Below are 25,081 nucleotides of genomic sequence, written 5' to 3'. Positions count from 1 at the left end.
AGTGATGGATCACGGGGCGGCGCGAGGTGCGGGGTTGGGCACGCGTTGTGGGCGTGGTGTGGACGCGCGCGCCGGGAGTGACAGATGACGGGGCGGCGCGGCGTGGGTGCTGAGGCACGCTGAGATGTGGGAAAACAGGATCGTAGCCAGCGCCCAGTGATTGGTCGAATAGGATGGGTGCTCGCAGCGACGTCCGCAGGTGGGGTATAAAGGGGGACGCGCGAGAGCACTCGGGGAGAGTTACCCAGTTGAAGACCAGAAGACGGAGCTGAAGACCTAGTGCCCCGAGACCCCTAGTCCCGCCGTCCTTGTAGGGACCGGGGCCCTGTGTGGCTCGGAGGCGAGACTGTGGGACCCGGGGTCCGACGCCCACGTGGGTCGGGCTGGGGACCCACAGTCAAGACGGATACCCCGGGCAGGGAGTGTCCCGAGTAGCTCAGTGGGCGTTAGTCGCCAGGGTAGCTAAGTGGGTGTTGGTCACCCGAGTAGCTCAGGGGCGTTAGTCGCCGAGTAGCTAAGTGGGTGTTGATCACCCGAGTAGCTCAGTGGGCGTTAGTCGCCGAGTAGCTAAGTGGGTGTTGGTCACCCGAGTAGCTCAGTGGGCGTTAGTCGCCAGGGTAGCTAAGTGGGTGTTTGTCACCCGAGATACTAAGTGGGTGTTTGTCACCCGAGATACTAAGTGGGTGTTTGTCACCCGCGATACTAAGTGGGTGTTTGTCACCCGAGATACAAAGTAGGTGTTAGTCACCTGTGAACGAGTTTGGTAAAATAAAGAGTGTGTTACCCGTGAAGTCGTCTCCCGCCGAGTTACTACATTACAGAAGCACAGACAGGGAGTTGATTTTATAAAACAGTGATGTGCCACCTGATGTAAAAACTGAATATCCCTCAAAACACTTTCGATTCTGAGTCAATCAGGGTTGCATTCCTACTGCAGTCCAGCGGCAAGAAGCATGACCAGATTTTTCTAGACTCTAACACCGCTGCCCAAACTCTTACATCACTGATAATTACATACGAATTTCGTATATTTGAAATTCGCTCCATTATAGTGCAGGCCTATCACAAAGGTACTATGTTTCAGAGACGCATGTAGTGTGCCAGAAGGGATGATGTTGCTACGTGGAATCCAAATTAAATATTTTTGTGGTTCACATTAGGACCACACCAATGGCCTACTCGTGTCAAATGATGTCACGGGATCTTTGACGTCCACTGCGAAGCAGACGGCGCATATTTTTACGATGAATACACCCACGGTATTTTTGTAACGTTCTTACCCGCCCCTGGTGGACATCTGTGAAAAAGGGCTTCATAGCTTATCGGATTCCTCCAGTATAAATAAATATGATTCTGAACCACGAACCTAGCCCCACTACCCAGGATTCTAATAGAGCCCTGCCTCCATACTCTACCCACCACACCCACATATGGCCAGAATAAGGGGTACTGTGCTACGTAACCGACGAAGTTTAGAAAAGGGGTCGAGCGCAACGAGTGATGGTCATGGGGCCCGGTACGTGCCATGGTCTCATCAATGGGGTAGCTCGTCTTGTCGGGGAATATGCAGGTGGAGAGGCAGGACACCACCTTCTTCACGCCGCACTCGTACGCGCAGTGAAGCACGTTGTCGTTAATCTGGATGTTTGTCCTCTGCAAAATAAAACCAGTCACTTGACGATGCTGCTGCTGCTACGTTGACAGTGGTGCACAAATAACAAACAAATCAACAAATTAATCGATAATGCTGTCGTCTTATAAATAGTAAAATATAATAGGCCTATTCACAGCAAATGTTGAGAAATGCGCCCGAGAGGATTTACGCCACGGAGACGGAGCGACGAAATCAGCTCGTGTGCCGGCACTCGGTGGATTGTTATACCGCAGGACCATGAAAGGTGGTGGCGGCTTTAAGGAGACCTTCACCCAACAGCGGCGTGATCACGGCTGATGATGATGACCCCTGAAACGCCCTGACAAAGATGTGCGACGCAAGGTGTGGCGCTATGTGCTCACCAGGAAGTCTAGGTTGTGCTGCATGTTTCTGAAGAGCCCCCCGACCATGGCAGCGAGGTGGACGACGTGCGTGGGCCTGTGGGCCTCGAAGAGGGCCCGCGTCTCTGCCACACTCCTGCGGGGCGGTCGGGCACACCACACCGCACGGCCGCCATTACAAGACCGGCGGGAACGTGTTCCCACCATGTGGCCCACGCATGTCAACCCACTGCTGGATGATGAGGGCCTCCCTATGCCGTGGTGCAGGCAGTGACGGTTAACTGACCACTCTTCGCTTCTTTGGTCGGTGCAGGTTGCCGAAGGTGGGCGTAGCAGAACAAGTGGATTTTGCTGCACTGCTCTGGACTGCCCACATGCACCACGACTGCACCCATGTTTTTCTACGCTTGGTAGTCGCCCATCCAAGCACTACCGAGGTTCAAACCCTGCTTAGCTTGAGACGTCTGACAGGGTCATGCAAATTATGGGAGATTAGGTCCACAGCTCTCTCAATGTACAAGCAATTTTAATACAAGTTTTGGAATTTTCTGGGTGGAATGGGGCTCCCTGAGCCAGTGGTGGAAATTCCACATTCCTATAGTGGGGCAAGTCTCTCGATTGGTAAAGCGCACAAAGTGGTTCTCATGATGGTTCTCATTATCAATTCCAGAAGAAAATTGGGCTGACTGAACCCCCAACCAGGATTCGAACTCTCAACCTCCTGATTACTAGCCACTCTCGCGCTGAGCCACCTTTCCGGGTACAATGATAACATTTGTTAGTTAGTGAGTGTGGAGCACCTCAGATCTGCGTCCCTTGAGGACACGAAGGTCCAAGTCTCGTTGGGCCTCTGCTCCTCGGTGCTCACGATATGAGCAAGGGCACTGCCCACGAGGCCCGAGCCTCCCGTCACCAGCACCCGGCAGCAAGGCTCTCCGTCAGCCGACATACTTCACCCCTACGGGCGACACACTCACACACAAGCGGGTAACAATGCACGAATGTCGCTCCATCATTGCGTGGCAGGATGACACGCTGGTGACACTTGTGCCTCACAGCAAGAAGTGTCTGGGTTCGATTCCCGACTTGGCCACCTTTCTGTGTAGTGTGTATGTTCTCCCCCTGTTCTGCATGGGTCTCCTCCAGGTTCCCCGGTTTCCTCCCATAGCTAATAAAAAAAAAACATACAATATAATTGATACTGGCCAAACATTTCCAATGCTGAACAATTATCTGCAATTTCATAAACTGGGATTTCACGCAGCAGCGACATTGCCTACTTCTAAATATTGACAAGACCCTCCCGAAAGTGTGTTGAGACTCAATGAGGTTTTCATGGGCAAAGAAATTTAAATAATAATAAAATAACCAGCCTTTAACACTGTTGGGGAAAGCATTGTTAGTGAGCACCGATGAAGGCCAGCACAGCGCACGAGGTGACTGCCCAGCACCACGCCCGGCAGCCTTTGTCTCTCCAGTGCTGATGTTTACCCACCACCGGACCAGGTACTCATTTATGGCTGAGTGGGCCCTGGGGTAGGCCCAGGCCCACTATAAATATTCGCTGTCGCCATTATTGATCGTGATCGGGGATCAAACTTTGTTTTTTTGCCTGCTTCATAGTGAAGCGCCAACTACTGGGTCACCGCTTGTATGCTGTAGGGTGGGGAGACAATGCACAGGTACACATCACGGGTACATAGCACGAGTACACAGCGCTACTGCAGTGGACACCGGTAGGGCCGGTAAGGCTTGACGTGCTGGGTTTCAGCAAGCACTTATATTTCAAATGCCGTCTTCTGGCCCACTCTGAGTGTTGAACACTACCTATTGGAGTAACCCACAGCAATAGGGTGGTAGGTACCAATATTACAGAAAGCAGAATGGTCCAGAGTTCTCAATAAACACACACGATGTCTCCTTCATATCTGTCCTTAAACATGATAAATACAATAACGTTTTACACAAGACCATCATCCTCAAATGGCTCATTTGCGCCCAATATAAGTGGCACGTGTGTACAGAGGGATCACAGGAGAGTTGTGTTGGTGATGTTAATGTTAGTTTGGTGATATTCCGGCATGGTGGTGTAATGTTGTTCGGGTTATGTGGTGGCGTAGTGATGTTCATCAGTTCATGTGTGATGATGGTGTCGTGATTATGGCATAGTGATGTTGATGTGTGTGAGAGTAGGTTTGTGATATTGATGTTTGTGATGACGTAGTGGTGTTGATGTAGTGATATTGGTTATGTTGGTGATGGTGTGGTCATGTCGATGTGATGATGGTGATGGAATGCTATTTATGTAGTGGTGATGATGAGGTGATTTTGATGCTGTTGGTGATGGTTGTGATGTTGGTGGTGATGCAATGTTGGCGGTGATGTTGTTGATTTAGTGATGGCGGTGATTTTGATGTGGTGGTGATGGTGATCATAGGTGCTTGCTAACAGCACTTGTCCCAACAGTCTGTTAAGGCTATATGAGGCATATTTGTCTTTAATAAACTAGATTTAATGATGTTGTGATGTTGGTGGTGATGATGTTGGTGATGGTGGGGATGTTGGTGATGAACGTGTTAATTATGTTGGTAGTGATGGTGGTGATATTGGTGGTAATGATGTTGTGATGTTGGTGGTGATTTTAGTCACCAGCTGCACCTCTGCCGGCCCCGCCTCTGTGGCCGCGTGTCACGGCCCCGAACGTGAATCGCAGGGCGACGACACGACGCGGCTACAACAGCACACACCGCCACGACAGCACACACCGCCAAGCTCCTGCTGCGGGGCTGTGGGGGTACGGGTGCAAGAGAGAGATAAGAGACACAAGGTCGCGGGATTCGCCAATGCCGTTGCGGTGTTCGCGGCCCGCATTGTCCCGAGTCGGTAATTGCGGGCCGAGTCTTGTGCGATTCATCTTCCTAGACCTCTTCTCTGCTACGAACATGGACCATATTGGCAGGAAACTTCTTCCCGATTGTCGTATTGTTTGTGTTGTGAGGGCCGCAGTGTTCATGGCACGGCACGTGTTGAGGCGTATGCTCTTGTCTTACGGTAATTTGTTGCTGTCGCCACCAAGTGGCTTCTCCACCTCGCATCCAGACGCTGAGCACGGGGAGGGGGGCGGGGGAGGGGGATCGCTCCCCGCGTGACGTCACGAGCCACCCCCTTGCGCCCCACGTGGGCGTCACGCGTCCAATAAGAGCGCGCGCCGTGAGGCTGTCTGAGCTCACGCTGCGTCACGCGCTCCTTTCCCAGCGACACCCGGAGGAGACAGCGGAGACACAGCCGGGCCGTGAGTAGTGTGGGGGGTGAGAGACAGACACAGTCGTGCCGTGAGTAGTGTGGGGGGTGAGAGACAGAGACACAGCCGTGCGTAGAGTAGGGGGGAGACGAAGACACAGCCAGGCCGTGAGTAGTGTGGGGGGTGAGAGACAGACACAGTCGTGCCGTGAGTAGTGTGGGGGGTGAGAGACAGAGACACAGCCGTGCGTAGAGTAGGGGGGAGACGAAGACACAGCCGGGCCGTGAGTAGTGTGGGGGGTGAGAGACAGACACAGTCGTGCCGTGAGTAGTGTGGGGGGTGAGAGACAGAGACACAGCCGTGCGTAGAGTAGGGGGGAGACGAAGACACAGCCGGGCCGTGAGTAGTGTGGGGGGTGAGAGACAGACACAGTCGTGCCGTGAGTAGTGTGGGGGGTGAGAGACAGAGACACAGCCGTGCGTAGAGTAGGGGGGAGACGAAGACACAGCCGGGCCGTGAGTAGTGTGGGGGGTGAGAGACAGACACAGCCGTGCCGTGAGTAGTGTGGGGGGTGAGAGACAGAGACACAGCCGTGCGTAGAGTAGGGGGGAGACGAAGACACAGCCGGGCCGTGAGTGGTGGGGTGAGACACGAGGGCGACGAGTGGAGAAGCGTGGCGCTGTCACTGGGGCGAGACGGGGGGGGGTGGTGCCGTGTGTGCGGGGTCGGGAGGCGGTGTCGCCCCCCCCTGGACCTCGGGTGTGTCGCCGCGTTTGCCGCGCTGTGAAGCTCGTGGGGGGGGGGGGGCTGTGTGGGTGTGGTGCTCGGTGCGAGCCTCGCAGTTGCGAGGCTGTGAGTGCCGCGTGAGTCTGAAATCCTCGTTCGTGAGGGTGAGACTCAAAAGTGGCGCATGAGTTTGCGTGTGAAGGCAGCTGGCGTGTTCGCTCGTCGCACGGGCCTCGTGGGCTCGCCGAGACGTCCGGTCACGCCACGTACAGTATTGCTACTAAGCAGACTGGAATGCTCTTGCTTACGTGTGCCTCTTGCTCTTAACTGACCCGTCTGCCAATTTACCAGCTGCGTAAATGTACGAGGGCACACTGAGGACCGGTCTCGACCCGAGACTGGCGATCATTAGCAGAGGCAGTAGTAGGCCTGGTACACGGATCGTGTCGAGTTTATTTGATTTAAACGTCTCTTACAAGCGTGACCTGGATCCTCAAAATGAAATAGAAGACACTAAAGTACTGTACAGTAATGGAACAAATGCAATGGGGAGCAAAAACAACTGTAATGAGACATCGAAAATATTGCGCAAACAGAAATCCCTCCATAATTCCCCTCGAATGTAATGAAGGCCCTGAGCCACGAGGACTGTTTCGCCACGAGCGACCACGGGAAGAGGGTCAACGGATTGGAATGTCCACGTGCGTTCTCCCTCTGCGTGCTGAGCAGGCTGTACACATGCACCTGCTGATTGTATGTGTAGGATAGGCCTAATACTATAGCAGTCACTAGTTGATTATGGCTGGGGTAGACCGAGTTCTAGACACTCGTTGATTAGGGATGGATCAGGACTAGTACTGGTTCATGATTACCAGTCGGCCAGTCAGTCACTGAACACGCTCCTGAGCAGAAGAGAACACGGCCTCGGGGGGCTCTCTGGTTCGTCCACCTCTCACGTCGGATTAGAAGCCACCAATGTTTTGTTCATGCGCAGAAAACGTGACGTCAGACAGTCACGTGTGCCCGATCACCTATCAGATGGGGGTAGGGGGGAGCTTGAATCAATTGGGGGGCAGTGAGAAATCTTTGCCAGGTGATGATTGCTTTGGGAGATCATGGCTTTACGTCTGCTCGGACAAGCTTAGTTTTACACTGACTGTAAGAGTAACATTTTATTTACGGACAGATGTTGAACGACTCGTGTACAAATACAGAAAAAGGGTCCTTGCTGTTAAATATAATATGTCGGTAAGTTCTAAAGAATCGACAGCTATGCATCGCATTGTGATTTTAGATGGGAGAGTAGCCAAAGACTGGTTTGAAGCAATGGAATTCCAGGTGTTAACAGGGAAAGCTGCTGCTGCTTCTCACGCGTGATGCAGACGCGGCCCTGAATGGGCTCCGTGGTGGTTCAGTGAAACTAAAACTATAAGCAATTTTTTTTCTTTTATTAGGTAAGGCCTACTGAGCTATATAGCTCTTTTTCAGAAGCGACCTGGCCACATTTGATGGCTCAATGAAGTGGCTGATCATGTGGAAATTTATAGCAGCCACATACTCTGAATGCATGTTTCTAAACAGGCGTCAGGTTCGGGATAGAACCGACAACCTATTGTATATATACCAGGCGAGGCAGTTAACATCTCGCCATTGTGACGCCCCCAATGTCTGAAGACCACCATCAGATATGTAAATGACCAGCGAAACCCATCTTAACAGAAACATCTGAAGTGTCGTTTGAAATCTAAATACTGCACGCAACTTGTAGCATGATTGCGGAGTTTCTTGTTTAAGCACAGAAAACAGATGTTATTAAATCCTTTATATTAAGTTTGCTTGCGTGCTTGCTTGCTTGCTTACGACCGTGCAAATCTTTCGGTCGTTTTTTAACCCACTTCTCGTGATCCAATCGAGCTGACATTTGCAGACAGACTCATTGTGCGTGACAATTAATTTTCATGAAAAAAATTTCCACAATTTTACACTTTAGGGTAAAATTTTTAATATTTAATTACCAATTGCTTAATGGTGGCAGACAATCATCTGACCCATAGGTGGCAGCCATCTCAAGCCAGAGGACGAGAGGACTCTAGCCGCCCGTTTCATGATGACGCAAATGTTGACTAACCACATGGCATGAAATCCCTGCCCCCACAATGTACAGTGGAGACTATTTATAGAGCAGTTAAATTGACGCCGCCAGGTTCTTGAAAGTGGTAAAACGGGTCAATGCTAGTGCCCTCGGGAATATACGGGGCATGTCAAGAGGTGATCTTACATATAAAGGATTTATAGTGAAAAACTTTGTTTTTATGGGTTAATTTTTTATCTCCGATTATCTTGCCCTATCCCAGCCCTTAATACTTTGAAGAAACATTGTCAAAGATTGCTCCCTGACCTCACAGCCTGGCACCCAGGGTAGAGATTCAGCGCATCGTGACGAACATAACGCATTATAACAAATGCAGTGACGAACAACTGCCGGGTCCACGTATTGGAGATGGCAACAATACGTTTGGGCCCTAAATGCCAATATCGAGGTTTGCTAGCCATGACCAGAGGACTTCAGGAGAGCGTTGATTTTTTTTCTGCTCCATTGAAGGAGTGCAGAATTCAGTGGTTTACTATATGGGCAATTGTTTGGGTTGCATGGCCACAATAACTGTAACTATTTAACTTTTTTTACCAGGTAAGGCCTACTGAACTATATCGCTATTTTTCAGAAGCAACCTGGCTAGAAACTATAGCTCAACCAAGTGGCTTATATCACTTGGAAATTTATAGCAACCAAATATTCTGAACGCATGTTGATTCTAAATATTAAGGGAAAAACCAAAGGACCAGGAGAAAAATCTACGTGACCACGGGGAGAACATGCAAACTCCAACAATGACAATACAAACAAGACAATTGTGTGATTACAGAGAACGTTAAATGTGTTTTCGTACCTATTGCAATGATTCAATACTAGGAACCATTAATTTGGGAAGGGCCATTGCCCAAAACATTGCCTATTATATTTTGTTCTTTGAAGGCCACAGTGTTATTGATTAATGCAATTAGGGCTTTTTCATATAATCCGTCTGTTTTTGTTTTGGGCCACATGGTATTTGTGATTACAGGAACACCTTGTATAGTCCGTGTGCCCTGACCAGATGTCTCGCTTGTCAGTGCCAGCTGGGGGACCCATCACTTTTGTGGTTCCATTTTTTCTGTTGCCAACGAATATGAATTATGTTGTAACCATTTGAAAAGAGTGGTTATACGATTATTTCATTATCTTTATAGTGACATCGCTGGATGTCAACATGCTGGGTGCATTGCTGGCCCTAGAGAGGCACAGCGTGCGGTGTAGCAACATCGCGGATATCACAGTGGTGTGGATGTAGTACCGGCCCTAGAGGGGCCCGGTGATCACTGAAAAATAGTGCTAGATGGCACCACGCTTTGCGTGCAGTGCCGACCCCACAGGACAGGGTGTGTAGGTGCCGACCGAAGGATGGGGTTATGTTAGGCCATGGCACTCTGGTTGACCCAGGAGGACACGTGATCAGTTAAGTTGACAAAGGGGGCCCCAAGAGGGGGCTAGAGGTGGTCATGTGGTTGGGACCCAGATCCTTCCCGAGGATTCTGGAAGGTGGACGTGGCCAAGGGCGGAGCCAGCCACGCCACTGAGAATATAAGCCGGGTTCCGAGAGGGACCAGGTTGTTGTTCATCTACGTTCTCCGTTCAACGAGTCTCCAACACGTGGACCCGGGCCGAAGCTGTTGGTTCTGGTCCGTAGTAGCAGTTGCTTTGTAACTAGTGTTGTTAGCCTGGTGGTCACCACCATAGGTTGTTATTCTGTTAAGGGGAAAGTTACCCCGTGTGTTGGAACTGAATAAATGTGTTGCCTCCAAGTCTGCTACTAAGTTGCAACCATTACCTCTTTATAAATACATTGATACGGTTTTTTAAATGTTGGCACCTTAGTACCAATGTTTGCTTTGGCTTGTGGACCAATTCACATTCCTGTTGACAGCCTGGCTTGGACGATTGCCAGTGTGAATGGGAGCAGTGGCTGACTGGCTCTGGTTTAACAGGCTCGTTTATTTGGTCCGCATGCTGCAAACACGCCTCTCAACCAGCAGTAGATTGAGAAGATTTAAATAAAATCTGTATTAATGAGTGATTTATTAAATGTGTATGTATGTGTGCGTGGTAGTGTCGCGTGTGTAATGACGTGCATAGGCATGTGCTGGGCTTTCCCACCTACCTTCCCGGTGCCTGCTCCGTAACGAACGTGCAACTGTCGAAGCTATATTTAACATCTAGGCCACCCGGCATGACAAGCCCAGCTGTTAGCTGTTTATGTCCTCTTTCAGCTGATTGCTGTAGCCACATTTATAATGGAGCCGCAGGTTTAACCAAGTTATTTGGTGACAGTATGATAGCAATGGCGCATGAGCCCTCGATGAAAACTCTGTGAGAAAATTTTTACCTCATCTCTCTGGCCTCTCCACCTGCCATTGCCCAAGATGTTACCTATCTAACCTATGTAATTGATTTTTTTGTCTGTCTGTCCGTCTGTCTGCGTATGCGCGCTTGCGAGGGATTTGGCTCTCAAATAGTGGGGTTTGCGTCGAAAAAAAGTTGCCAGGCAGCAGGCCCTAAGCCCCGCGGTGGGAATAGGCTATTCCGTTTTCCCATCCGTAAACTTTTAAGTAGATAAATTAACGATCTAGTACGAGTTTCCTTTATTTCATTATTTCCCAGCCCCATTCAAGCTGCCGGTACCACCACAGTATGGTGGTGGTACCTGCTATGATTATTGTTGATCTAAAACCTTTTAGATCAACTATTTACCCCCTACTTTCTATAACTTTTTCGACTTGTGCAAGCCCTCTTATCATTTTGTTGGTGGAGAAATGGACAAACGGCCCACCGGGCTTTCACAATAGCTTAGTATCTGTGTACGTATATGTAAGGTTTTTAAGAGAAGTTTTGAAAAAGTATAATATAACTACCTTGTTTGCTCGTCCAAGGACGGGTGTAAATTGCAGTAAATCTGAAATATTCAATAGAAAAATTGTTCAGCTCATTATTAATTAGGGGGGTTGCCCCATGTGGAGTGACGTCACGCGCTCATGGTTATTGTGGAGGGGTGCGGCATGTGGAGTGATGTCACACCCTCATGGTTATTGGGGAGGGGTGCGGCATGTGGAGTGACGTCACCCGCTCATGATTTTTAATGAGAGGGATGCGACATGTTGAGTGCGCGACCTTCTTGTGCGTCAGTGTAAATTTACACGCGGGCATGAATATTAATGAGGGGGGGGGCCTCTTTTGCAGTGACATCATGCACAGAGGTAGCACTGTGCTGCGTAGATGTATTGTTTTCCGTCAATTTCTGTAAAGAAATGTCAAATTTGAAGTGACTTTGCGTAATCAATGATTTAATTCAGCTCGACCTTCCTCTGCCTTTAGTTTAAAAATCCACTCTTAATAACCTTGAGCGGGTGACCTCACTCCACTGGGGCAACCTCCCCCCTCATTAATAATCATGAGCTGATGAATATTTAATATTTACTGGAATATACGCCCGTCCTTGGACCAGCAAACAACCTAGTTATATACATTTTCCTTTTAAATCTTCAGTGTTATTGATCAATGTGAGTTTTTGTTTCACTATGACCAAACGGAAAATGAGTCTTATTTACAAGGGACGTTTATGATTTTTTAAAATTAACATCCGCTGCGCGTAAATTAAGCTTAAAGGCCTGGTTTAAGTACATCTATATTTAACAACACATGCACAGGTGGCAGCATTGTATGCACAAAGCTCTTGACCTTATCCAGACCACTGGCTCAAAAAGAACTGACAAAATGGCTGCACATGCAGTTTTTTTGAGCTGGTTATCTGGATAATTTTGAGAGCATACATGGAATGTGGCACACGTGTATGTGATTCGGTGCGTGGAAGGCACTGGTTGGTGGATCCTCATTCATATCTATGAAACTATACTTTTTGGTTCTTTCGGTAAAATCACGTAGGTAGAAAAAATAATAGATCACGACATTTTGATCGCAACACAAGAAAGCGTCATCGGGTATGAAACAAACACAGCAGGAGGACTGCTGTCATAGGAGAAAATCCCATCCTACCTACCTATGTCAGCTGTTATTTCCGACTGTGTCTCTCTCTTTGTGTCTCCCTCTCATCATGTGTACCTCTTGCTCTTCGGGGTTTTTTGTTCCTGTTGCCCGGCTCTCTGACATTGACATGCTAATCTTCTCATTAGCACGCCTCTGGTGGCTGGGCCGTATCACATTGACATGCTAATCTCTCACATTTACGTACAAATTGCTCTTCTAGCTCCGCCCACTTACCCTTGGGTTGACCCCACCAAAATCCTATATAAACTCTTGTTGCAGCAGCTCTTTCTCCCTACGACAGCAGTCCTCCTGCTGTGTTTGTTTCACACCTGATGACGGTTGCTTGTGTTGCGATCGAAACGTCGTAATCTATTTTTTTCTAACTACGGGACTTTACCGAAAGAACCAAAGAGTGTGGATTCCTGCAGTCACGAAAGCTTCAAATCAAAATCTATGAAACTCTCAAACCTTCTGGGCTGCCAGGTGACCAGGAGATGGAAGTGCGACATGGGTTGTAAACCCACCTGTGCGTGGGTGGGGGGGGAGTTTATCTGGGCATATCGGTGCCTTCCCACTTCAATTCATGAGTCATTCCAGTTTATGACGCTACTGTAATGGGTTTCGGAGACACTTGTAGAGGTAACTTCTTTATTAAAATCCAACACTCCAACAGTCCTGATACTCTGTTACAGCCTAGGTACACAGCCTAGGTACACAGCCTAGATACACTACTCTGGCTTCCTCGGAACTCGCCCCCACAAGGACGTAGAGCCGGGAGTTCCAGAGTCCCACCACTGGCCCTCTGCGTCCCAGGGTCCTGAGATGGCTGGTCTTGGGTCTTGAGCTACAACCGGCCCTGATCGACCAGGGAGCTGTCCTTTTATGCCTCGTCCCCAACGAGGGGTGGGGTTGTGTGCGCCCCCAGATATCCCACAGAGCACACACAGCCCCCCCCCCCCCCCCCCCCGTTGGTGGCGCCAAGGGGCTTAACTGGCTGGGGTGCCTGGGATCCCAGCGCCTGGCGCCAAGGGGCTTAAGCGTCTGGGTTGCCTAGGGTCCCAGAGCCCCCAGCAGCCCCTCCCCTCTAATGTCACTACACTACCAACAGTCTTGAGGTACGGTCAGAGCTTTCTGTGGAGATATACAAGCGAGGTTCAGTGCCCCAGCCCTGGTGTTCCATGTTTGAGTGCTCCAGAGGTGTAGTTACTATAGGGATAGACGGCAGTTTTTTTTATTAACCTCTTGTGTCCCGCAAAATGCTTCTGAATCCAGAATTTTATGCCACTGCTGCTGTGAGGTATTGATGTGTGGGACCAGGGCTGAAGTGTCCGTTCAGGTATTAGAGCAGGTGCACTGCCAAAACAACATTAAAGCAGCAGTCTATTCTGGTTTTTACTCTGCTTGGACATTGTCAAATGCAGCACTTTCTTACTGTTTCTGCGCCGTGACTTTTGTGCATCGTCCCCTCCACTCCCTGTCCGCCCCGCACAGCCACACCGAAGACCGCCTCTGCTGTGTGCCACTGCTCTTTGCGCTGGCCTGGCGACTTCCCCTTCTCTGTGTGGGTTCAGGTTGGGCTACGCGTGTAGGATAGGTAGACCAGCTTGGAGCTGTGTGGTGTGTTGGGTCAGTCCTGTACATTGGCATGATTACTGCTGAACATGTGATGCTGAGTGCATTTTCATTCCCCTTGCTGTGCACGATGGAGGATGAAGATCCGGAGGCATCCGCTGCTGCTTGACGCGACCTGGATGGATAAGTATAAATACGATGATTCAGAAAAGATGTGGGAAGAGGAAAAAGCGTGTGGGCGGCTGGCTGTATTTGTGGGTTTAACTCGTACCAACATGCAGCCGGACGGTGAACACTGCGCGATCGACATTCTCGGTAAAGTGGCTGCCTCCGTCCAAAAGAAAGAGACCTCACCGTTTGGCTCGGCGCCTAATAATGACGCGGCAGTACCTAGTGAAGACTACAAGAAGAAACGCAAGCAAAACAATAAAAATCGCCTGCGTGGTAAAATGGTGGACAGTGCAAAACGGCTCCCTCCAGTTGTCATCGCTCGATTTGAGACCGTCTGGCTCGACAGCTGGAGGTACCACGATGCAGAGTGCCACTTTGAGCTGTATAAAGAAAGAATGGCCAGCCGGCTAGTGGGTGAAGATATCTCCAGGCCCCGAACAGATCCCCTCCGGCCCGTCGAGGCTGATGATGGTTTGCAAGCTGTGGTAGACGAGCCGGATAATATCTCGCCACCGAGACGTCCCGAAGGCTTTTCGGGCACTTTGAGTGACACCAACATGGCGGACACCCAGCCAAACCCCGCGTGTGCAATGATGCCAGGAATTGTGGAGGCAGTCAGTTTCTGGGTGGACAAGTTTATGTACGAGAAAGCGGAAGTGGCTTTTTATGTTCAGAAGTACGTGGAGCATGAGCCTGTGCACAAAGTCAAGAGCAGTTCTCCTGATGGCAAACAACCTCGCAGTTCCCCCATGCAGACACCAAAAGCGGCTGCCGGTCAACACCATGATGCTGCAAAATATGCGGCTTTGGAAAGCATCTGGTTGCAAAACGCACAGTACCATGATGCCGAGGTGGGTTACTATGAGAGGGAAGCAACCGAACACTTGAAAGCTTGGCACAGAGCACAGGCTTCAGTTAGTGGTGCTAAAACGAAGAAGTCCAAACGACAGAAGCAAATCAAGGCATCAAAACGGGCAACGAATGAGATGGAGTTTGTTCCAAGGCCATTTTCAGTTCAAATAAGAGAGTCTGCCTTCAAAGGAGTGATCTGTGCAGGTTCAGATTCGATCTCACCGAATCGGAAGACTTTTGGTGGTGCAAAAAAAAAGTTTATTGGTAGCGTTTCCCTCCAGCCGCAGACGTCTCCATGTGGCGTCGCTGCATCTCATCGCGGCCTCGGTGTCGCCACCACAACCACCACGACCACCACGATGCCCCCGGGGCAGCAGCAGCCGCCGTATGTCATTGTAGTCACTGAACCTGGCCAGGCCGAGTGAACACACATGCAGAACACGTGTGTACACACTAAATCCTGATTGGCAGCAATGTAATATCGGAAAAACCTGGTGTAAGACCTCTTTTTATAGTGTCTATCTGATATGGTTTGTCTGTGTCCTAAATTTTCTAAGATTTTGTCATTTGTAGGTCTCTGTGCGAACTTTGACGAAACGGTTCCATTTGTTTGCTTTGTTTTGTGGCATTGATGCTCTATTGAGTTGTGCGTGCGTCATCGCTAGGAGCACACTTATCCCAAAATGTGTCGGTGTGCACATCGTGAGGGTTCCCTCTTGCGTTTTAGTTTTTCTTTTGTTACCGCGTACTCATTTTACATGATTGGGTTTACAAATAGTTAAATTGCCTTGAGTAAAATGGTCATCCTTGTTTTGCACGTATGGATGGATATTGATCTTTGTTTGTGTGTTGCGTGACAGAACCATGGCAGCCGTTCCACAACTACAAGAAAGCTTTTGGGTGGACAAGTTCCGTTATGATGACGCGGAATGCCAGTACCAGCAGCAGCTAACCTCACAGAGCAACCAGGTAGAGCAGTGCGCCGGCCTCGTGACTAGGGCTGCTGCGGCAGTGGCTCTCACCGATTGCACACTTGTTGTCACAGCGTCGTGTTGGTGACCCACGAGCCCTTCTAGTCTTGGCATCTAACCCCTTAAGGGTAAGGAAAGATCTATCCCAAGACAATGCGTCTCCAGCCGCAGTGATCCCGTCTGCGGACGTTTCAACAGCCAATCGTGAGACCTTTAGTTCGCGCCAGTCCAAACATTAGATTCTGGAAAGTCTTATCGACTATCTATTATCACTGCCCAGCCTTTGCAGGCTATGAAAAGGAACTTGCATTTGGTGAGAATTTATGCAGCCATCCATTCAAACCAAAGGGAAAATGGTAAACATTTTCCCAACGCTTTGATTTGGTGGCCAAAATGACAACATGGCCACGCATCTGTTTATTTGGGGCTGGTGATCTGCACAAGGCTAAGAGCTGTTGTATTTGTGATGCTGCACACTTTGGTGTGGTGTTTAGAGGTATATTAGGTAAGGTCGGGCAAGAATACATGCTTACCCCAAAATTATTCGCAGCGACAATTATATTTTTTTCTCAAATTATAGAAACGTGGACATTAACATCATTAATAAAACGTTAACCATCTTGCATTGCAATGTAAAGTGACTGGAGGGGATTATGGACTAATTTACTACAGCCAGCCACCCATCGTTTGCGCGTCGATCACTTTACTCGTCCTCTGTGCTGATAGTCAACTTGTAATTTGCATTTTAAATTTTGCGTACGTTGGGTAAGTTTTGGCATTTCAACACTGAACAAGCAGGGCCATTGCTAAGTGAATTTAAATTTAAAATTGCGTCATGCAACTGGTACCTGGCATTAAAATTTGGTTTTGTTTTGGTCAGGATGCCGAATCAAGCGGAATTCTGCAAGACATTCAGAGAGCAAGGAATAACATCCAGAAGTCTCTGGCTGGGGTTAGTGAATAACTGACCCTCGGTGACCTAGTTTGCTAATCCTTTCCTGTGCCCTAGGGGCTTCAGATGACTGGCCTAATATTTGTAGGGTGTTTGATTTTTGCTTTTTTTGTAAATTCAGTTTTATTTGGCTTTGGTACTGTGTGTGTTTCTGGTGGTTATACTTTAAAAGGTTTTCCCATACGATGATAATTTTTAATCTCAAACTGCCATTTTTCTTCTCGAGCCCGATTTGGGTTTTGGAGCGCGTCGGTGGCGTGCGTGCGTGTGTGCGGTGGGGGGCAAAGGGGGGGGTGAGAGGGTCACGGGAGTGTGGGCTGTCTCGCAGCAGGCTCTACAGGCAGCACCCGAGGGGGGCGAGCTGCTTCCTCGACTCAAGGCGGTGGAGCAGGAAAACCGGGAGCTGAAGAAACGTGGGTGGTTTTCCTTTTGTCGGCAACATTTAACAACACGCATCGATGCGGTGCATGTGCAAAACCTCATCCTACAGCCTTGTCCAAGTCTGCCAGCTCAAAAGGAACGGAATGTGTGGCCATGTCCAAACTGGTAGGTCAAATGAGTTGAGAAAATGTGGCCACTCCAATAGGCAGCGGTGAAACAAAGATCATTTTAATATTATTGGGACTCATCAGTACAGTCCTGTACAGTTATTTAATGCTCACTGCTGCCCTGTGGCCCTGGGAACCTCGTACGTGGAAAGTGCTTTTACCTCTACACTATGGGGATCGATATCCACATTTTTCAACTCTTCAAATTGTTGGTCTAAAGCAGGGGTCCTCAAACTTTTTAAACAGGGGGCCAGTTCACTGTCCCTCAGACCGTTGGAGGGCCGGACTATAGTTAAAAAAAACTATGAACAAATTCCTATGCACACTGCATATATCTTATTTTGAAGTGAAGAAACAAAACGGGAACAAATACAATATTTAAAATGAAGAACAAGTAAAGTTAAATCAACAAACTTGCCAGTATTTCAATGGGAACTATGGGCCTGCTTTTGACTAATGAGATGGTCAATGTCCGTTTCCATATTTGTCACTGCTAGTCGTAACAAGTGATGCAAGTGTGCATCCGTTAGTCTAGATCTGGTTGGAGATTTCAAATGTTTCATTCTGGAAAAAGTATGTTCACAGACATAAGTGCTGCCAAAGATGGTTGCCATTTTGAGTGCATGGTTCCTGAGATGAGGATATGTCTCAGAGGGGAGAGATGCATAGAAATTATGAAGGCTGCTTGACTTGAATGCGTCTTTCAGAGTCACAATTCTACAGTTCAGCCAGTTCCATTTGGTAAATTGTATCCACATTTTCAATGTCAATAGAAAATGGGTTACGGAAAAGCTGTATGTCCTGTTCATGGAGATGAAGCTCTTTAAATCTAAATTGGAACTCCTTTTGCAATTTTTCCAGTGAATCCACACATGTTTTGTTTGGGAATGCAACCAATGGTTTTTCTGCTAACAGATTTTGAGTTGTGGGGAGATGGCAGAAGTTTTCCTCCTTCACTTGTTTGATGAGGAGGCCTTATTTTACTTCAAATGCTTTGACATGTGATTGCATATCACAGATGAGCTTCCCCTTTCCTTGAAGTTGCACATTGAAACTGTTGAGTAGCTCTGTTACATCTGTCAGAAAGGCAAGGTGCCATTTCCATTCTGCATCATTGAGCTCTGGTACTTCTTTTTTTTTGAAAGCAGAAAAGCTGTAATCTGTGGAAGTAAGTCATAGAAACGTTTCAAAACTCTCCCTCGACTCAGCCAACGGACTTCTGTGTGGTACAGAACATCTTCATAGTCAACATTTAGCTCAGACAGAAATTCCTGAAATTGTCTGTGGTTTAGTGCATGAGCTCTAATGAAGTTAACACAAGATACCACAATTTTCATAACAGTCCCACTTCAGTGATTTACTACACAGCGCTTGTTGGTGGATGAGGCAGTGTATGGCTATTGGATGAGAATGGTTATGTTTGTCCATCTCTTGGTTAATGCAAGCAATTACTCCTTTCTTAGACCCCACCATGCTAGGAGCACCATCAGTTGTCACACTGGCTAGTTTAGCCCAGTTCAGCTCTAAACCATTCACAGTTTGGCAAACCTTTTCATAGATATCCTCTCCTGTAGTTGTTCCTTTGATGCTTTGCAGTGCAGCAAGCTCTTCTGTGACTTCGAAATAGTCATTCGTCCCACGAATAAAGATTAGAAGTTGTGCAGAATCACGAACATCATTGCTTTCGTCGAGTGCCAAGGAAAAATAGGAACGTTTTTTTTGTGGAGTTTTGCAAATGCTGATGCAAATTGTCTCCCATTTCTTCAATCCTCCGTGTAATTGTAGGTCGTGAAAGACTCACTGTAGTAAATAAATCGGCCTTCTCTGGACACATCTCTTTGGCAACAGAAAGAAGGCATTCTTTAACAAATTCTCCCTCCACGAATGGTCTGCCAGTGCACGCTATTAGCGTGGCAACTTAAAAACGTGCTCGCAGTGATGAAATATTTAGCTGCTTCTGCTTTACAAAAGTATTTTGCTGAGTTGTTAATGTATTTTTCAGTTTTAATATTTTATCTTTTCTCACTTCTCCGACCAAGCAATCATATTTATCTTTATGTTGAGTTTCATAGTGTCGACGTAAATTGTATTCTTTGAACACAGACACTATATTCTGGCATATCAGACACACAGCTCTTTCCTTGTACTGCATGAAAAAGTAATCATAAGTCCACTATTCTTTGAATATCCTACACTCCGAGTAAATTTTTCTCTTTCTTGACATCATTGTTTCCTAGGGAGTCAAAATTGCTATTAGTAAAATACCAATATATATACAGCGCTACAAAAACAATATACCAGCAATAATTTTGCCCACACAGAGACATAAAGACTGCACTGCCCATCAATGCAGTCTGATTGGGGGAACTCCGCTTTTACCCCAGGCTCACACTGGTGCGGGTGCCATTAAAAAGTGAATTACACCTGCAGTTTTGTTCACAGATTGCAGTGCGATCTGCGAACTCGCATAGGAATCTGATCGCATGGGGGAGAAGACCCATGCGATCCGATTCCACTGCAGGAAAAAAGAAGGCACACGTGCCTTTTTCTTCCGAATCTAATGCAAGTTCAGCCATACAAGCATATGGCTGAACTCGCACTGCTCAGAGATCGCAACAGTATGAACCGGGGCTTACACAACATACAACATATAACCTCATACAACTGAATAGCAATCAGAATATAAATGCACTTACTGTCATTTAAATTGGGTTTCCTACTCCTCGGCTGTCTGTCACTGACCAGCACGGGAAAACAGCAGGCAGCCCCTCCAGAGATCAGAGATCACTCTGTTATTACCCCTCTATCATTTACTCAGAGGTGCGTGTGCTGGGGATCTACATCCCCAGCACACAGGAATATCACTGGGAGTGGAGCCGAGGGGCAAGTGAGGGAGCTGAGGGAGGGAGAGCCAGTCATTCGCAGCCAGGAGAGGGCTGGCAGCCTTAGGCCTGGGGGGCAAGTCCAGTCAATTGGCCCATTGAACCATTCACCAGCGCAGCCCAATCAGTGCCCACCGCCGCAGCTCAATCAGTGCTCACCAGTGCAGCCAAATCAGTGCCCACCACCGCAGCCCAATTAGTGCTCACCAGCGCAGCCCAATTAGTGCTCACAAGCGCAGCCCAATTAGTGACCATGGGCCGGATAAATGTCCTCGGCGGGCCGCATGTGGCCCCTGGTCTAAAGAAATGACAAAATGGCCACATGTTCCGTTTTATTGAGATGGTGGTCTGGTTTAAGGCTGAGTGCTTCTGTACATGTAATCCATAACTGTGTGTTTTTAAATGTATTTGTTTTCCGGCCTGCACTTGTTTTTCTCATTGTTAACAGATGTGTCGCAAGGTTCAGCACCTGCTGCAACTGGTCCTCTGTAGGTTAGCAGTCTTGTCATTTTTGATCACCGAGGAAAGTGCATCTCTCACTCAGTTGGGTTCGTCTCTCCATTTCAGTCGGTTCACAAACCTCGCCTCAGACGATGCACATTGCGTCTGTTTTGACGTGCACAATCGTGTTGCTATTTTATACTCTACAGCCACATTCACACGGCTCTGCGTGTGGTTGGATGGTGTTGTGGTTACCAGACTCGCCAGCTGGCCAGTTCAAACAGAGCAGGGGGGAGGGGTTATTTTCACAGCCACGTTGCAGAAACCAAACTGTTCAATTGGCTCCCATCTGCTCTTAATGGGAATGTTTTAAGACCTTGGAACGACATCCTATTCAAGAGCGGCATTGTCTTTCAATTTAACAAAGTCCTAGCTCTTGGGTTCTTGTTAGATTCAAGGGCTTGACTAGAGAAATTGTTTATTCAAACGCTTGTTGACAAAATAAATAATTGGCCAACACGCCACCTTCCCATATCCGCCACACGGCATCCCTGGGAGTGCATAATTACATTCATTGTCTCCTCAGTAGTCGGGCTTGGATGAACCACTGCTTGAGAACTGGCAGATTTTGGTAGGCAAGGACCCTGTTCTGTATTAAATGCATATAGAGATGATGATTGCTGCAATGTAATCTCTGTTCTGTTTACAGATTTTCAAGTTCTGCAACAGGCTCTGTCCCGTATGGAGATCCGGCTATCGACGTTGGAGAAGGGATCTGCAGGGAACCCACCCGTTGCTGTGGCCTGCAAGCTAGCGCAGGTGACTCCACAGTATCGCAGTTCCGGGTGTTTTTGGAGTAATTGGCTGCGATTTTTAAAATTACACGCGATAAGCCACTTCGTGGAGCTATCATTTTGTGCCCAGGTCACTTCTGAAAAAGAGCTATATAGCTCATTGGGCCTTGCCTGGTAAAATAAAATATTTTAAATAGTTTTAGTCGTCGAGTTTGGCACTGAGGGGTCTGGATTCAATTTCCCTACACGCTACACGAGAGTATGGGCCAACCTCTACCACCGCAATGTGGAGCTTCCTCCACCGGTTCGGTGCTCGCACAGTGCACAAAGATCTTGACTTTTGAACTGCAAATGCGTCATCACAATTCATGTAGCTTAGACATGCAGTCTCGTTAACTAGAGCATAACTCTATACGTTTAGTTTGCGTTTTAGAAAACCTGAACATAATGCAGAACATCGTCTTGTACAACTGCGTTGCATATCATGTTGGTGGAGGGGTGACTGGGAGGGTGGGATGAAGGGGTGACTGGGAGGGTGGGATGAAGAGGTGACTGGGAGGGTGGGATGAAGGGGTGACTGGGAGGGTGGGATGAAGGGGTGACTGGGAGGGTGGGATGAAGAGGTGACTGGGAGGGTGGGATGAAGGGGTGACTGGGAGGGTGGGATGAAAGGGTGACCTGGGAGTGGGGGTGGAATTGAGGCGTGACCTGGGAGAGTGGGGGTGGAATTGAGGGGTGACTGGGAGGGGGTGGGGGAGGGATGGAGGGGCGACTGGGAGGGTGGGGGAGGGGCATGGTGGAACGTACAGTGGTTAGAACTATGCGGCTTGGCTTGTAAACGTAATAAAACAAACTAAAAACAAAGTTTTATTTTATGATGAACATAAGAACGAATCGTCATAAATCGAATTAACTTGCATCGGATGGATCTCTGTATAATGGAAGCCACGTAATGAACTTTAGACATGTGTGTGCAACTGCAGGTTCATTTATCGCAAAAAGATGCTACATGCCGTCCGCTTCAGTGGATGTAAAATATCCTGTGACGCCATTCGCAAGGAGTAGGCACATCATTGTGCAAGAGCGCAGAAGGGTGGTCAACACATCTATGCCTCTATATAAGGAACAAAACAGGAAGACTTTGCCACAAATCTGGCCGTTGCCTGATAAAGCTAGTTGTAATTACTGGCGAAACCCCGTACTCTGTTTGTAAATGTTGTGGCTTGGCTCTCAAACACACCGGTGTACTGTACTAGTGACGAATTGGCATGTTCTGTTTACGTAACAACCTTTACTAGTTGGCTGTGTCGGGTGGTGGCGGGTTTTAACGACACATATATTCTTTAGGTCTTTTGGTAAAGCCACGTAGATAGAAAAAATAATAAATATTACGACATTTCGATCGCAATGCAAGCAATCGTCATCAGGTGAAAAAATAGCGAGAGAGCTGCTGAGGCAGAATGTTATAAAGGTTTGAGATGGGTGTAGCCCACGCGGCATAAGCAAAGTGGGCGGGGCTAGTGATTAAATTTGCATGTAAATGTAAGATCGGAGAGCTCCACGACGATGAGGCTGCGGAGGTGGCCATTGTATTGTGAAAGAGCATGTCAATGTAAGATCATAGAGCCACCGCCACTTCATGGCAAATGAGCAACGGTGGCTGTGTTGGTGAGACATTTAACCTGTTAATGTAAATACATTTAACCTGTTAATGTAACACCAGAGTCAAAAATAGCTACTAAACATCACAATTATATATTTACGTGATCTAACCCAAAAACCTCTGTGGGTATTTGACCTTTAGAAAAAATATATCGCCTTTGGCTTAGCCCCAGCAATGGTTTACCAAATTGCATGGAGTGGTTTTCCTCCTGGCAAATAGTGCTGTGCTCCACTCTGTGTAATGGGGGTGGCATTATTTGGTGTGACCTATGTCCAAAAACATTCCTGCCCAGGGGATTACAATAGTTCTAGAGAGATGGCGACTGCCCGAAGCAGGCCGCTATAATGACGTTGTGCTCTGCGTGCCATGCAGGTGAAGGCGGTGGAAGAGGTGAATGGTAACGCAAAAGAAGAAGACGACGATATTGATCTGTTTGGAAGCGATGAAGATGATGGGGTGGCAGAGAAGCTTCGTGAAGAGCGGGTCAAGGCCTACTCTGAGAAGAAAGCCAAGAAGCCTGTGCTGATAGCCAAGTCTTCGATCGTCCTGGATGTCAAGCCTGTACGTGACAGTTTCCTGGTCGGCGTTTGTGGCCGAGTGGAGTAGTTTGCTCGTATGCATGCTCGTTGAACATTTTTTTTTTTACCTCGTGTGACCACTCTCGCATGACGGGCCCATGCTTCACCAATCCAATTTCATAGAAAATGTAATTTGGATTAATTGGGGTTACATTGGAGGGTGTGTAACGCTGTATAACTGATGACGAGGACGCGGTGATGTGGGTCGTGGGTTTTTGTGGAGTAAGCGTGGATTTGTGGCCCCCTTTTTGAACTTGCGCCCACTGCCGTGGTCCAAACCATTTTATGCTGCTGCATTGGCAGTGGCGCACAAGCACGAATAACAACAAAACGCAATACATTAATCAACACTCGCCTTCAAAGCAAAAAAAATATGTATAATAGGGGACGTTTCGGACAGTGGGTCATTCATAGCTCATGAGCTACAAAAAGTATTAAGGGCCATACCTTTTTAAATCCTTTATATTAAGTTCACTTGCTTGCTTGTGCGCTTACGACCGTGCAAATCTTTCGGTCGTTTTTTAACCCACTTCCCGTGATCCAATCGAGCTGACATTTTGCACACAGACTCGTTGTGCGTGACAATGTATTTTTGTGAACATTTTTTTCCAAAATTTTAGACTTTTTAGGAAAAAATTAATTATATTTAATTACCAATTGCTTAATGGTGGCAGGCAATCATCTGACCCATAGGTGGCAGCTATCTCAAGCCAGAGGACGAGAGGACTCTAGCCGCCACGCATATAAAGGATTTATAGTGAAAAACTTTGTTTTTACGGGTTAATTTTTTAACTTTTAAGGCCACAGTTGTATTCATGTATTCATTAATGTATTGCGTTTTTTTGTTATTCGTTCAGGCAGTGGGCCCTTCTCTTCATAGTTCACGAGCTAATGAAGAGAAGTGTAATTTCCAGAAACGTTGCCTTATGTATATTCTTTGTTCCTTTTTGTAAAGTCCCTGCGGTGTTAGCGACGCACAGTTGGTGCGGGCCCCCCCCCATGTCCGCGAATGTAACGTCGTCACTGTGCGTGCGCCGGCAGTGGGATGACGAGACCGACATGGCCGAGCTGGAGGCAAAGGTGCGGTCGGTGTCGATGGATGGGCTGCTGTGGGGTGCCTCCAAACTGCTGCCCGTTGGCTACGGCATCAAGAAGCTGCAGATCCAGTGCGTGGTGGAGGACGACAAGGTCGGCACGGACATCCTGGAGGAGGAGATCACCAAGTTCGAGGACCACGTATGTAGCTGGGCGGGCGGCTTTCCCCGCGCTCACCACGGCTGCACCTGCTCCGGCGGGCGGCTTTCCCCGCGCGCACTACGGCTGCACCCTCTCCGGCCGCCCCCCACCATTCCACTCGAATCTGTCGAACTTATGGAAAATACGGCGACGATTGGTGAAAGACTCTTTGTAGTGCAGTTGCAATGTTTTATTAAATAATTCTCGATTCATGTTTTTATTCCGCAGGTCCAGAGCGTGGATGTTGCTGCATTTAACAAGATTTAACCCCCACCGCACATCGAGTACTCTTATTAAAAGATGAATAAAGCTCTCTGAACTTG

The 25,081-nt window shown here is 48.0% G+C and overlaps 2 protein-coding genes across 31 annotated transcripts in view; one reads left to right on the top strand and one right to left on the bottom strand.

Moving 5' to 3' along the window:
* GFUS (GDP-L-fucose synthase) overlaps positions 1 to 5,148 on the bottom strand; it is a 23,665-nt gene extending 18,517 nt beyond the window's left edge. Inside the window, exons 1-5 of one of the 5 annotated variants that reach the window (XM_078603633.1) lie at positions 5,046 to 5,148; positions 4,645 to 4,781; positions 2,796 to 2,953; positions 2,017 to 2,131; positions 1,525 to 1,653 (exon numbers count right to left, since the gene is read on the bottom strand). In XM_078603633.1, coding sequence (XP_078459759.1) covers positions 1,525 to 1,653; positions 2,017 to 2,131; positions 2,796 to 2,944 — 393 coding nt within the window. In that variant the 5' untranslated portion in view covers positions 2,945 to 2,953; positions 4,645 to 4,781; positions 5,046 to 5,148. Of the gene's footprint in view, positions 1 to 1,524; positions 1,654 to 2,016; positions 2,132 to 2,795; positions 3,067 to 3,089; positions 3,164 to 4,644; positions 4,782 to 5,045 lie in introns of those variants that run through there. The other 4 variants (XM_078603635.1, XM_078603638.1, XM_078603637.1 and 1 more) reach the window with 4 other exon arrangements.
* Positions 4,646 to 25,081, top strand: EEF1D (eukaryotic translation elongation factor 1 delta). 26 transcript variants are annotated; one of them, XM_078603645.1, is made up of 9 exons: positions 4,708 to 4,878; positions 5,072 to 5,287; positions 15,554 to 15,662; positions 16,545 to 16,616; positions 16,948 to 17,029; positions 21,197 to 21,306; positions 23,317 to 23,505; positions 24,564 to 24,758; positions 24,987 to 25,081. In XM_078603645.1, the coding sequence occupies exons 3-9, from the start codon at positions 15,558 to 15,560 to the stop codon at positions 25,023 to 25,025; spliced, it is 792 nt and encodes a 263-aa protein (XP_078459771.1). In that variant the 5' UTR covers positions 4,708 to 4,878; positions 5,072 to 5,287; positions 15,554 to 15,557; the 3' UTR covers positions 25,026 to 25,081. The 26 variants fall into 26 exon arrangements, with proteins under 26 accessions (XP_078459791.1, XP_078459774.1, XP_078459773.1 ...); XM_078603665.1 differs by lacking the exon at positions 5,072 to 5,287 and having other exon boundaries at positions 4,646 to 4,789; positions 16,945 to 17,029; XM_078603648.1 differs by lacking the exon at positions 5,072 to 5,287 and having other exon boundaries at positions 4,647 to 4,789.

The sequence above is a fragment of the Lampetra planeri genome, chromosome 20 (assembly GCF_965212315.1).
Source record: "Lampetra planeri chromosome 20, kcLamPlan1.2.h2, whole genome shotgun sequence".
NCBI lineage: Eukaryota > Metazoa > Chordata > Hyperoartia > Petromyzontiformes > Petromyzontidae > Lampetra > Lampetra planeri.
The sequence above is the reverse complement of the archived record's forward strand: the minus strand, read 5'-3'. Positions and strand labels throughout refer to the sequence as shown.